Genomic DNA, 14,527 nt, shown 5'->3' with positions numbered 1-14,527 from the left:
CAAAACTTTTTGATGACAATTTTTTTTTTTTTTTTTTTAATAACCGCTGATTTTCGAATTTTAGAAGGTTCCTTGCCTTTCAAAATGACTTCCAACTCCGTGTTGGCACTAAATGTCATCATATGGAGCACAACCTGCCTCCAAATGAACCTTGTTTATGTAATTCTTTGTTTTACATACAATAGTATATTGTACCACACGGTAAACACAAAAATATACAAACAAAAAATCCGACCTTCCTACCCTTGTTTTTGCCCATGCAACCCTAAACAGACTATTATTTTTTTTGGCCTAATCTAAAGATGTCATGTTAGTGATGGATGCAGTGGCTGTGCCTATTCCATATAGTAGCTCAAATGCACTTTTTACAGGATTTTCTATTACACAAACTAAATCTTTTTGCAAATATAATATCAAGCTATTATCGATGTGAAACTATCCATCTTAAAATTTTCCATTTTTAAAAAAAAGGCACAGGTACCTTATTTCAAAATAAAGTAGTATTGTATCATTAATGCATTATGTACGTGTGATCACTATAAAATATCTAAGTTACAATATTACTGATTGGTATATGTGAAACCGTATAGGTTGAAAACACTTTTAAATCATGGTTATTTCCCTTGACCTCATTATGTACATTGATTTTCTATTCTATTTTTTTCATCAAAATGTGATGATACAATTTAAAAAGTACATTAATAAATGTTTAACTTACAAAGACAGAATTTTAAGCAAAACTTGAAAACTAATTACAACATATCAATTTTAAATTAGAAAACAGTAAACATTTTGTTGCATGATAATTCAATCTTTTACTACAGGTTCTGGAGGTAAGTTAGCATTATGATAACATTTTATCACAATTTAGTGAATTTACATTAAAGCAGTCCAACAATCACTGTTGGTCATCATGCGTGTGAAATTTTGTGTATTCAAGTTGTGACAATATGTACATTAAAACAAAGGAGATAATTATTTTATACTTACATAAAGCTCACATTATTCATCCTGTTGTTGTACAACAGATTAATTAGGCAGGCTAATTCTGTTCTCCAGTTATGTTTTGCAATGTTAGGAAATAACTTCATTAATACCCAGTAGACTTTAAATTTTGCTGTAAGATAACTTAAAACTGGCCCATTTATTGGCGTCAATCTCCTCCAAACCAAATATCAAAGAAACAGCATTTATTTTCAATTTCAACAAATTTTATTGATGGTGTTTCAATGGGGTTTGACATCAGGCTAAGCCTGTTTAATTCCTTTCAAAATTTATTTAAAAAAAAGTACTATATAATATGCTGTTTGTGTTGTTGCAAGCTAAATTATAAGTGTAGGGGAGACAACTCGATTTTATAAAATTTTATCTTGTAGCATTGCCCATTTTTTTTCTCTTTGTAAAAATTTCAATTTTAGAAGGTTTCAAATTAAAATGGTACACTTTCATGTTTCAAATAAATAATACTGTGTAAATAAATACAATCTGTGTAGTTTCCGCTATAAATACTTTAAATACAAAATTTCTGTTTGGTTAAGGTTAAATAGGATTGTGTCACCATTTCTCGATATAAATGATACTGACAGAGATAAGTATTGCATTAATATATATCAATTTAATAAATGCTGAAATTGTGTAAAATTAATTATTTATAAACGATTAAAAATTGACATTTTATAATAAAACCATATACATAGTAATTGCATGTAAGAGTTATATTTCTTGAAAAACTTCACAGTAGTGAAATAGGTAGCCGGTTTCCTGAAGTACAGAAAAATGGACACATGTGACTCATTGATTAATAACAACTGAATTAATGCCTGGATTGCTTTGAAATGATTTAATATTGAGAGAACACACTGTTCTGTCAATAATAAACATACAATATTCATCAGTTAGATATTAAACATTAGAATATGCGGTATGTGATACTGTCTCCTTACATTGGATTTTCATAGGGATGTACTTCCTATTTCCGTTTATCAATACACTCCTATAACCTTAAAGGGATATCTCGGCGAAGCATATTTTTTCCGTTTATTTTTCAAATACTATATAAACATATCGAGTGAGTTTCCTTATGGAAAATAACGGTCGGATTTGGCTGATATATATTCACAAAAATGAATAATTATAAGATCACTATCAGGATTTCTACCTGTCTGACCAACGCTTTGACTGGGGATTCCCTCTATGTCAGAGCTACTAACGCATGTGCATAGCACATCATTTCATTGTTAATAAAATGACTGGCCGTGGGAAGCGTTAGAGCGAAAAAACCTAGGGTGAACAGGATTTTGGGCGAAATAACCCAAAACCATAGTGTCACTGCAATGTGACCGTCTGGTAAAAGATTTTTATTCAGCTCATTATGACAGTGTTTGAACATTATCATTCAAAAGAAACAACTGAGTAATATGTATTTAATGGAATATTATTGCTGTTTTCTACAATCAATTGTGTTTTTAATTAACAAAAATGTTAGACTTGAGCAAGTCTATAGTGATTTCCACTAATGCATCGTGATTGGTTGCTTTGACGCAACCCTCATAACGTGACATAACTTCCCGCCACCATTTAGTTGGTAATTTTAACTAAATGCTTTAAAACGTTCATAAATATCTTTGACGTTACAAAACATATTTTTACAGTCATACATATATAAACTGTACCTGTTCCGTTCATTGTTCCTTTTCAGTGGAGCCCTTATTCCCAGCAGGTGCGAGAAATCAAGTGATGTCGACTGTCTGGAACTTCTTCACGTGCGACCTTTTGAATTACTCCACTCCTCCGACAAGGAAAATAGTTGCATAATATTTTGGTATCTTTTTCTATTTTTTCATATTATATCAAACAATCCCCTTTTTGAGAGATGCGTATTTACATACTCTTTTTCTGAATGTTATTCTCTAATTTGGAAAGACATTTATACTTGATACATTTTTTGGTAAACAACTCGACGTATGAATATTTCTCCAGTGAGTACCCGGTAACCTTTGGGTCATGTCACCGAAGTTCGTTACATTAAGAAAATAAATATAGGTGTTGAAGGGTAAGTTTGTTGCATATATATATCATATAAAGTTGTTGCATAATATTCATATTGATACCAACAAGTATCATTATAATATTAATGACAGGTACTCGTGGAAGATGATGATCAGTAATCGCTAACAGTCGACCATAGCTGTCACTTATGATCAGCTGTTCAATGCTCATGTGTTTCGAAGTCATCTTGTAGCCAACCTGCGGTTATCACTCATGTTAACGAGGATGTAATCTTACAGTTACTCGAAAAACACTATTCATTCTGTAAGACGAACAACAGGTCGTTTGTTTATTACTTCGATAAAGGTTCTATAAATGAGTAAGGAAGTAAAGTTTCCTAATTTAGTTCTTGTTCGCCAGGCGACCATGACTTACATTAGTTGCTATAACCACCATATATATATACATATTTTATTAAGAGGCCTATTGACTTTTCTTTATATAAGATAATTAATATATCATATTGATAAAGGATTTTCAAATTTTAAGCTAATAGATCAGAATATTAATTTTGATAAGGCTTAATAAATGTATATGACAGTTATAATTAATTATAGTTAATTGAATCTTTAGATCACTGTGTCAAAAAGACTATTTGATCAGATTAAACGCAAAAGATAGGAAAATTATCTGCAAATTTAGAACTTCAAATATTAAGCTTCCAGTAGAAACAGGAAGATGGGTGGGAATTCAAAGACAGGACAGAATATGCCCACTTTGTAATACTGGTATTGGGGACGAGTATCATTACTTATATACTTGTAATAACGACACTTTAGTCAAAATAAGGGAAAAACATATTCCGGCCTATTTTTATACAAGTCCAAACCAACATAAAATGAAAGGAATGTTCACAATCTTTAATATGAAATTGTTAAAAAGTGTAAGCTTATTTGTTCAAAAATTAACAAAAGTACTTTAGTGTCTCTATTCTTTAAGTTTTTCTTTTGTTTGCTAGTGACATTTTTATAAGTTGAACACTGAATTATTTGTATGTAACTACACGTATATATATTTTTTATGTACTATGCTATGGTATAGAATGTTTGCCTGTCATGCACTCAAACTATGTTATATATACATGACCTCTTGTTACACATATTATGTGTGTCTGAGTGAAATAAAAATCTTGAAAAATCTTGTCAAACCCGATAACTCAGCACATTATAATATGTGTACTTAGATCCTTGGGTGAGTGATTATGATAGTTCAATGATGAGTGCATGTCACTATAACTTGGGTGTGTGTGATGTATATAGGTAGACAGCAGTGTAGGTTTTGAGTGGCACTGATTTTTTGTCACAGACATTTGGCATGTTGGTACATGTATATATATACCACTATGTATTTATAATGGTATAAGAAGAAAGACAATCCACTTACATGCAGCTTTTGTGAGTTGTTGTGTAATTAAATATTGAACAGATGGACATAGGTTACAGGTACATGTTCCTATTATAATGTGTACATGTCTATGTTTCCCAATTGTTAGTGTAACTGCATGATGTGCAATTACTGAAACTGATTTCTATAGCTTTAGTTTTATTGGTCTTGGTTAGTGCATATAACTAAACTACTAATATAGAACTTTTATGATGTTTTTTTTTTTGGAAACGAAAAAGGTCTATTGGCCCTGAAATTTGAAGAAAAATGGTGAAAATATGTGGAAACAAAAGCAAAGTGCAAATAGACTTCATTTTCATTGTAAAATATATTTCATCTTTATATGCTGTGTTGCACTTTTTAAGTATACCCTGGGGTTAAGTTTTGTTGAAATTTTCAAGAAAAAGTGTACATTGTAATTCTTTTTGAGAAATATTAAAATAATCCAATTGGAGAAAAATGGAGGTGTTTTCTATTTAAAGCAAACTGTTGAAAAATTACAAAAAAAAATGTGTTTGCGTCTGTATTGGATTTGCAGGATCTCCATTCATGTCAAGATCATTTTGCCAAAGTTGTTATCAACAACTGTGTCAGATTCCAAGCTGGCAGCTTCATAAAATGATGAAAATAAATTCTAGAAACAATGTTTTCGAGAGTGAAATATTTGGTCTAAACGTGTTCAGCTTTCAGGTCTAAAAGAAAGAGTACCATTGACTTCACTAACACTGAAAGATCTTAGAAGATAATGGAGCTGGAAGGCTGTAGTCAGACAGCTCCCGAGGATACCGGACTTCATGAGGCCTGTGGTGTATTTGGTTGTGTGGCCACTGGAGACTGGCCAACTCAACTCGATGTGGCTCACACCATCTGTCTCGGACTGGTCAGTCTGCAACACAGGTAGATATAACTGGTGACCTCTTAGGATTCTTTACAAATAAACTAAAATATACATATGCTACTCTGATATGGCATTAATGTGCTTTAGGTTTATTGAAGTGCGTAGCATTATGCTGCATGAATGTAAAAATAAAGTCCAACCTGCTCAAGCAATTACCTATTAAGGGACCACCTGTGTTAAGAGACCACATGTATTAAGAGACCACCTGTGTTAAGGGACCACCTGTATTAAGAGACCACCTGTGTTAAGGGACCACCTGTATCAAGAGACCACCTGTATTAAGAGACCACCTGTGCTAATTATAAGAAACTTGACTTTTTTGTTTCCCATTTTTTGTCGAAATAAATCCATATTAAGAGACCACTTGTGTTAATTAAGAGATAACTTTTTGGACTTTCCATTTGTGATCTAATAAAAAAAGTTTTGACATTGTAGTTAATATACTAGATTAAGTGAGGAATTTACAGGGAAAATATATTTCATATCAGCATTTAGTAATAAAATATAGCACCTATTGGTACCATGATACTAAAACAGTTCTAAGTATTCAAGTTGCATTGAGGAATCAGAAAATTACTTTGACTAAATTAATTGCAAGAATGAAATAAGGTACACATCTTATTTCTTGGACCTTGTCAACTTGATATACTCTGAAAGGAATCTATTTTTTGTAAACAGTAAACTTCACATTTTTGATGAATTTCTTTTTAAGGCCCTAGAATTTTAAAGAAGCATATCAGAATTAATAGAAAATCATAATTACACTAGAACACAAATTCTTTTTTCATGCTTCATGTTTGGGTCCCTGCTTGTGATAAGATCAGTATTATTGCATCATCCTGTGCTTCGAAATATTTCATTGTTTTTTTGGATCTGTTTAGTCATTTTCTCTGTCCACAGGGGCCAGGAAAGTGCAGGAATCGTGACAAGTATGGGTAGCAATGACTCGCTACACCGACAGAAGAAAGGCATGGGACTTGTCGGTAACATCTTCACGGAGGAAGACATTGTCAGGTTACGGGGCAACATAGGACTGGGTAGGTCTACTTAGGTACTGATAGAAGTGGTTGACAGTGTTAGCAAGGATGGACTTAATGTAAGAAAAGCTATATATATTTGGTATAAAACTTCTCAGTTTTATTTTATTTTATAGACTTCCATGTTTAATTTGGGTGTAATTTATTACACTTTAAGACAATATTTAAATAACAAACTATGTACACTAAATTTGACCATTAACTCATTCACCCCTGAAATTTATAATGAACTACTCCAAACTTTGAATTGGGAGAGTTCTAATGTGCCTTCAGGGGTGAATGAGTTAAAATCTATGAGTACCCAATAAGTACTTCTGGATGGACTTTAATAATTTCATATATATCACGTGTTGCAGGGGTTCCTTATCTCAGAATCTAGGCAAATCTTTTGTAAATCTGACATGGGCATACACTGTGATACATTGATACATATATGTAGATGTGTATGGAGGTTTATAAAGTTTCAAAGATCACAAGGGGTAGCATGAGGCACACTGGGGGGAAGTTGATACAGAAGGTGTACATAGAGGTTAGGGACTATGGATTGCTTGCAATAGTTTGAAGTATTCCTAATCTGTATTAATCAAGTCCATAACAATTGTTTTTCACAGGCCACACAAGGTATTCCACCCATGGCGAGTCAGACACTTCTAATGTACAACCGTTTGTGGTGGAAACATTGCATGGTCTGACAGCAGTGGCTCACAACGGACAGCTCGTTAACGCCAGGACTCTCAAACGCAAGGTAAGGTTACTCAATGGCAAGGTCGTGTTGTATGGAAAAGTGGCTCACAATGGACAGCTAGTTAACGCCAGGACTCTCAACGCAAGGTAAGGTTACTCAATGGCAAGGTTGTGTTGTATGGAAAAGTAGCTCACAACGGACAGCTCGTTAAAGCCAGGACTCTCAAACGCAAGGTAAGGTTACTCAATGGCAAGGTCCTGTTGTATGGAAAAGTGGCTCACAATGGACAGCTCGTTAACGCCAGGACTCTCAAACGCAAGGTAAGGTTACTCAATGGCAAGGTCGTGTTGTATGGAAAAGTGGCTCACAATGGACAGCTCGTTAACGCCAGGACTCTCAAACGCAAGGTAAGGTTACTCAATGGCAAGGTCGTGTTGTATGGAAAAGTGGCTCACAATGGACAGCTCGTTAACGCCAGGACTCTCAAACGCAAGGTAAGGTTACTCAATGGCAAGGTCGTGTTGTATGGAAAAGTGGCTCACAATGGACAGCTCGTTAACGCCAGGACTCTCAAACGCAAGGTAAGGTTACTCAATGGCAAGGTCGTGTTGTATGGAAAAGTGGCTCACAATGGACAGCTCGTTAACGCCAGGACTCTCAAACGCAAGGTAAGGTTACTCAATGGCAAGGTCGTGTTGTATGGAAAAGTGGCTCACAATGGACAGCTCGTTAACGCCAGGACTCTCAAACGCAAGGTAAGGTTACTCAATGGCAAGGTCGTGTTGTATGGAAAAGTGGCTCACAACGGACAGCTCGTTAACGCCAGGACTCTCAAACGCAAGGTAAGGTTACTCAATGGCAAGGTCGTGTTGTATGGAAAAGTGGCTCACAACGGGCTAATTAACGCCAAGACTCTCAAACACATAGTAAGGTTACTCAATGGCAAGGTCATATTGTAATGGGAAAGTTGCTCACAACGGACAGCTAGTTAAGGCCAGGACTCACCAACGCAAAGTAAGGTCACTCAATGGCAAGGTCGTGTTGTATGGAAAAGTGGCTCACAACGGACACCTCGTTAACGCCAGGACTCTCAAACACAAAGCAAGGTCACCCGATGGTCAGGTCATATGTTCAAATACGAATTAACATTTTGGACTGCAGCTTTAAATGTTCAAACAAAAGTATTTAAAGGCAATAAATGTTTGCATTAGTAAGTACGAGACACTTTTTATGTGGAGATGATGACATACATAGAATAATTTACAAGGTATAAAAGTAGCCAGCAACAGACAGCAGAGTAAGAACCCAGTAAAATATCTCCAGGTGCCATCTGTTTTTGAAAACACTTGTTCAAGTCCAAATGAAGGTTTCGATAGGCAAACTTAGATGTTCAGATAAAACATAGCTGATTTTTTACAATTACAAAATGTTATTAGGTTTCTATTTACAAAGTCAAGTGATATAAGACTAACAAAAGGTAGTGCACTCAAAAAAGGGGTTAGGTGCAAGTTTTTCAAGGCAGTGTGAGGTAATGAAAATAAAGTTATGCATTGGAGGGGTTTCAAAATTTAAGTAAAATTTCAAATGCGATGTTAGGGTTTTGAAAGAAAGGCAAGAGGTACTGGTGTGATTATTGTAAATCTTGGACATTGAAGTCACTTGTTATTTTACCTTTGTTGTTTTCTTTAGTTGCTGCGACATGGAGTGGGATTATCGTCGGGGTCTGACAGTGAACTTATCACACAGCTTCTTACTCACATGCCAGAATGTGGAGAACCAGACGGGGCCAACTGGGTTGGCAGGTAAGTCATAGCTCCATGGGGGCAATATTGGTTCAGCGACGATGGTGGGGACATATTTAGAGTAACCTTGAAAAAATGGTATATGAAAAATAAAAAACTGCAATATTTGACTGCATTGAAGTGAGTGATTTATAATGTAATAGTTGTATTTCGAAGCTAACATTGGAGGCATAGTGCACTTTTGGGAAAGAACGGTGCAAAACACCATCATTATTGCTATGACTGTTCTTCAATGATTCAGAAACTGACTTATTTATCCTTTAGATAATTATGGCATCACATTGAAAACTTTTGAATGTCATCACATGATAAGGGATTGTCAATGCAACAGCTGAAGAAATTAAATTGTTATTGCATATATACATTGTATAGGGGATGTCCATTGGAGTCAGTTTTTACTTGCATTTTAATTTGGTATTGGTTCGTTTTGTTTTGTTTGGGGGTCTAACGTCCTCACAACATTGCGACTGGTAGAAACATTAACACTTCTGCAATCGTTTTACAACTGAAATTAATCTGAGCAGTACTCAATCATTGGTAGAATTCCTGTCTAGGTAGGAATTTAACGATTTTAATAAATCAAAAATATTGAAACTACAGGTAGTAATAAAATTCATGATGTTTTTCTTGAAAAGTCTTTTTTTAATGTTTGTAAATTTATATATATTAGATATTCCAAAATAGCCCAATATTTTTATCAACTGGGACTTTTTCTGGAGAAAGGCAAATAAAATATTAAATTTAAATTTCAAAATAATGATTAGGATCAAGAGGATAATGCACGAGACAAAGGCGTCCTACGCCCTGGTCATCATGAACAAGGACAAGTTGTATGCTGTGCGGGATCCGATCGGCAATCGACCGCTGTGTTTGGGCAAGCTTCTCCCTGCTGCAACATTCTCAGGTACAATTTACGTCCAATGGAAAATACCACATTCATCTGAGCTCGAATTCAGTCTGTTTGGTTGCTTAGGTTAAGGAACTGATTACTTTAATACATACCCATTGAAAAACATGGATCTTTATAACGAAACAAAACTTACAACAGCATTAACTGCAGGTTTTATGGTACTATTGAGTTTTTGTTACAGTATGACTTTTAAAAATTGAAGATAATATGTACATATTGTCAAATCCTGATAACAAATCTGTCATGAATGCATGAAATATTATTTTAGATCTCTGCAATGAAATACGAAATCCAGAAAATGAATTGCATTTGTAAAATATAATTCTTTGCTTTGCATTATTTCTTTGAAGTTATTAGTTTTATGATATGATACATTTTCATTTAGCTAACTTACAAAGCTTTGCAAAACAAGGTGCCCCCACTGTGACACTGATTGTGTTTGGCTCCCACTGTGACACTAATTGTGTTTGGCCCCCACCGTGACACTGATCGTGTTTGGCCCCCACCGTGACACTGATTGTGTTTGGCCCCCACCGTGACACTGATTGTGTTTGGCCCCCACCGTGACATTGTGTTTGGCCCCCACTATGACACTGATTGTGTTTGGCCCCCACTATGACACTGATTGTGTTTGGCCCCCATCGTGACACTGATTGTGTTTGTTTTACAGGGAAGAAGATTCTGGACGACTCGGAGGTGGATGGATGGGTGGTGGCTTCAGAGTCATGTGCGTTCGGCAGTATAGGAGCTCGCTACTACAGGGAAGTCCTCCCAGGCAAGACTCTTACATAATCAAATACATGTAATACACAGAAGGCAATGCTACTGTTATTAAATGCGAGAAGCATTTCAACTCACTTCAAGCTAGTTTTAGAGGTTGGTCGGTTCGCTGGTGTAAAACACACTCACCTTTCACTAAGGCAGTTGAGATTGGATTATCAATCAACTGTGAAACAGTATGGAGTAAGTCACCTGCCTGACCACGTGGGTTTTCTCTGGTTACTCCGGTTTCCTCGCACATTAACAACCTCCAGCGTGCTATCACCCAAGCCAACAACAGTGATTTTTATTACTGGTACCTAGTTGAATAACTTGTTTCATAATTATTGTAAAACAAAAATTCATCTTTATATTTTGAGAGAAAACAATATTGCTGCAATGTATTTGAATATTTTCATAAATTACTGCTAAAAATGTTTTCTTTTTCATATGCTGGTTTAATTTTTCAAATTCAATACTGCATTAAAGAATATATATCAACAAATTGTATCAGTAAATTAGATGTTACACCATATTTCATTATTAATAGAGAAATATTTTTTTCCTTTTAACAAATTGCAAAACCTATATATAGCTATTCATTATTTTTCAAAGGTTTCTTCTGAAAAATATTATCCCTTCATCGAATGCTGAAAAAGAAATACGTTATTTCCTTGCAATTTGTTCGTTTCTAAGTTTAAATTTCACCTATTTTAGGCGAGGTTGTGGAGCTCAGCAAGAAGGGAGTTCGATCAGTGTATATGGCTCCCAAACACAAACAGACTCCTCCCGCCTTGTGTATATTTGAGTACGTGTATTTTGCCAGATCTGACAGTGTGTTTGAAGGTAAGTCCTGATCAGAAATATTATGCTCATAATTTGTTTAACCTGTTTGGAATTCCAATTTGCAATTATCTAGTAATTAGAACATATCAGTTATGTTGACGTTATCTGGGCAGCAGAATAAGAAAACAGTATTTTGAAAACTATGTAGAACCCGGAGACAAAACAAAGTGTAATTTTAGTCCCGTATGGTAAAATCGGACTCTCTGACTTTCAGGACAGATGGTGTATATGGTGAGACAGAATTGTGGCAGACAGCTAGCCAAGGAGGCTCCTGTAGACGTAGATATGGTCAGTACCGTCCCCGAGTCGGCCACGCCTGCGGCCATGGCTTACGCTGCTGCTGTAAGTATACCATACAAACATGCTCACATTGTTGACCATGTACTTTTGAATTACGTCAGATTGACAGTGTCATTGATGTGATATTTTGTCCCTTTAAAAGGCTTGTAACTTGTATGTGTACCATTGAAGATAATTTGACATAATTTTATTGTTATGTATTTAAGAAAGTTTTTAGTATAGGAATTGCGGGGCTTCTTTCTTTCTAGTCACACAAGAGTTCAAAATTCAATTTAGATTGTAAATATTTTTCAAATATATCAGATACATTATGTAAGCTGGTATCTAAACGCAAATTCAACACAGGGGCAAGTGTATTTGGAAAGATGCACAGGCACTTAACAAAGTGAAACTATCATAGTTGATATTTGTGTAATTAAATGTCCTTGAGAATTAGAACAATCAACTAAATATGATCACATACATGACTGAGTAGTAGGATAATGGATTCCTTACATGAATGATTTTGACTCATTATGTTACTGGATCATGTTTTGTTTCAGATTTTCATTTAAAAATGACATGTATGTTATTTCTATCAGATAAACAGACCCTATGGAGAGGTTTTCACCAAGAATCGCTATGTCGGGCGGTCCTTCATCCAGCCTAACATGAGATTACGACAGCTAGCAGTCGCTAAGAAGTTTGGGGCCCTAACGCAGAACTTCATTGGCAAGCGAATTGTGCTGGTTGATGACTCTATTGTCCGAGGTGTTACGATGATCCCCATCGTCAAACTACTGAAGGCCGAGGGAGCCAAGGAGGTAAGTGACTGCTAATGTAATCAGAGTTATTGCTAATTGTTCAATGACTAAATATGTACTCCTTAGTCGGAAACTGCCCCAATATGGGACCGTTCTCACTTTTTGGGGGGATTTATCCCCTCAACATTAAATATCTATAACATTATGGTCATCATTTATTTGACGCTGAAGCTCTTGGCTATTCGTCAATACGTTTCATTAAATAAAGAATCGGCTAACCAATTGATTCACCTTCAAATGTGGTGAAGGTTGGGGTAAGAGAATCAGCTGGTTTATTTTCCCAAGAGGAAAGAATTTGCTAGCTACTTTATTCTCCAAGGGAAAGTTCAACTTAGGGGAATGATAGAATTGGCTGCTACGCTGACAAATATTATGTATGATTCGTACATATGTACATGTGTTGCACTCATTGTCATAGCTCTAGCAACTTCATTACTGAACAGAGTTTCATGTAACTTGTTTGGTATGGCAATGCCTTGAACAAGATCGCGTTTCAGGATTCTATGTTGAAGGTCAAGGTCACTTACTATTTTAAGAAAAAAAATTGTCATCCTTCTAACGACTTCATTCCTCAACGGAATTTCATAAAGCTTTATTCAAGTGTGGTATGACAATATCTTGGAACAAGTTTGTGTTTTGGGTTTTTGCATTAAAGGTCAAGGTCACTTTCACTATTTTTAGAAGAAAAAAATGTCATCCGTCTATGGACTTCATTCCTCTTTACTGTGTAAAAGGTCAAGGTCACATTTCCTTTTTTAGAAAAACTTGGTCATCTCTCTTTCGACTTCATTCCTCATCGGAATAAAAATCTATTATATAATTATCTATCGAAGAACTCAGTGGCTAGAGCCGATACTGTTAGATCATTGAATTTTCTTTTCATTTCCCCAGTCATACCTATTTCGCGCAATGTGTAAATGCGAAGGGGATTTGTATCACTTGTGATGCTTTTTTAAACTAGTCAAACATGCATCATTTTCTATACAGGTCCACATACGGATAGCGTCGCCTCCCATCAAATACCCCTGTTACATGGGAATCAATATTCCTACCCATCAGGAGCTTGTGGCCAACAAAGTTCCTATTGACCAGCTGGCCGACTACTTTGGTGAGTAGTCTATATTGATCACTGGTTTATACGAAATAGTTACACTAGAAGAAAAGGAAAAGCAACACATTTTTATTATGTCATAGCCTTAAAAGTAACCCTAGAATTTGGTTCAGCTCACCTAGCTGTACAATAGAGTACATGACTCCCTGGATACAATAAATGTTTTGAAAACAAATTGCCGAACACAGAGCCCATAGCTGTTGTCATGAACTTTTATGTTTTTTCCTGTAAAATAATATGTTGGCTTTGAAAGCATATGAAGAACTGTATTTTAGTGTCACTGTTGGCCTGAATTTCAGTTTTATTTCCTATGAGAAATTCCTTTGCACATAGCTCCCTCTGATATTGCTAGCCCCATAGTAATCAAACTTTTAAATAAATGCATCTTTAGGAGTACTAGGCCGTCATATGAAATGTAGGTAGCTGTAATCTATACGGGGCAGATATTTTACATTTTATAGTTTGGAAATGTTTTCAAATTGAAAAAATTGAAGAGAAATCTTTTTGGTTAAGGCGTATACAACTTGTAAATGCAAATAACCTTCAGTAACAAGTTAAATATGGTCTTCTGAAATGTGTTTAGGCAGCAGAAACACACTTTTGGAAAGACAAGTGAAATCCCAATGTTAGATGCCCCTGACATTTATATCCGGTACAAGACCCTATTTTGAAAAAGTCAAATAGTTAATTAATTGCAGGTGAGATAGAGAATGTATTCCCCATTATTTAATTGCCATGTACATGTCCTGTGTTTTGATTGGCAGGGGCAGACAGTCTTCAGTACCTGTCTGTAGAAGGACTGAAGGCAGCAGTGACTGAAGGGATAAAGACTGAAGCAGAGTCTGGTCACTGTGTTGCCTGTCTTACAGGAGATTATCCAGTGGAGCCAGACTGGTGATATCTTCTCAAAGGGGAGCCTAATCTAGAGTCCAACAAACACTTCTG

General features: G+C 35.5%; 2 protein-coding genes across 7 annotated transcripts in view; one reads left to right on the top strand and one right to left on the bottom strand.

Annotated features, from left to right (window-relative positions):
* The window catches only part of LOC110447155 (multifunctional protein ADE2-like), a 12,653-nt gene extending 9,873 nt beyond the window's left edge, over positions 1-2,780 (bottom strand). Inside the window, exon 1 of the mRNA XM_021492652.1 lies at positions 2,673-2,780. Within this exon, the coding sequence (XP_021348327.1) occupies positions 2,673-2,685 (13 nt within the window). The 5' untranslated portion in view covers positions 2,686-2,780. The remainder of the gene's footprint in view (positions 1-2,672) is intronic.
* On the top strand, positions 2,734-14,527 carry LOC110447154 (amidophosphoribosyltransferase-like). Of its 6 annotated transcripts, none has more exons than XM_021492647.1 (12): positions 2,734-2,821; positions 5,115-5,328; positions 6,230-6,366; positions 6,978-7,111; positions 8,741-8,853; positions 9,618-9,757; positions 10,434-10,538; positions 11,240-11,368; positions 11,583-11,710; positions 12,250-12,471; positions 13,459-13,579; positions 14,347-14,527. In XM_021492647.1, the coding sequence occupies exons 2-12, from the start codon at positions 5,177-5,179 to the stop codon at positions 14,478-14,480; spliced, it is 1,515 nt and encodes a 504-aa protein (XP_021348322.1). In that variant the 5' UTR covers positions 2,734-2,821; positions 5,115-5,176; the 3' UTR covers positions 14,481-14,527. The 6 variants fall into 6 exon arrangements, with proteins under 6 accessions (XP_021348322.1, XP_021348323.1, XP_021348320.1 ...); XM_021492648.1 differs by lacking the exon at positions 2,734-2,821 and adding an exon at positions 2,956-3,052 and having other exon boundaries at positions 5,122-5,328; XM_021492645.1 differs by lacking the exon at positions 2,734-2,821 and adding an exon at positions 2,956-3,052.

The sequence above is a fragment of the Mizuhopecten yessoensis genome, unplaced genomic scaffold (genome assembly GCF_002113885.1).
Source record: "Mizuhopecten yessoensis strain PY_sf001 unplaced genomic scaffold, ASM211388v2 scaffold3229, whole genome shotgun sequence".
In the NCBI taxonomy this organism is placed as follows: Eukaryota; Metazoa; Mollusca; class Bivalvia; order Pectinida; family Pectinidae; genus Mizuhopecten; species Mizuhopecten yessoensis.
The sequence above is the reverse complement of the archived record's forward strand: the minus strand, read 5'-3'. Positions and strand labels throughout refer to the sequence as shown.

What these genes read in the sequence shown, in the direction of transcription:
- LOC110447154 (XM_021492647.1), top strand. Translation starts at nt 5,177, where the DNA reads ATGGAGCTGGAAGGCTGTAGTCAGACAGCTCCCGAGGATACCGGACTT. An exon ending in ACGGGGCAACATAGGACTGG is followed by an intron (nt 6,367 to 6,977) that starts GTAGGTCTACTT and finishes TGTTTTTCACAG; the next exon opens with GCCACACAAGGTATTCCACC. An exon ending in GGGGCCAACTGGGTTGGCAG is followed by an intron (nt 8,854 to 9,617) that starts GTAAGTCATAGC and finishes AATAATGATTAG; the next exon opens with GATCAAGAGGATAATGCACG.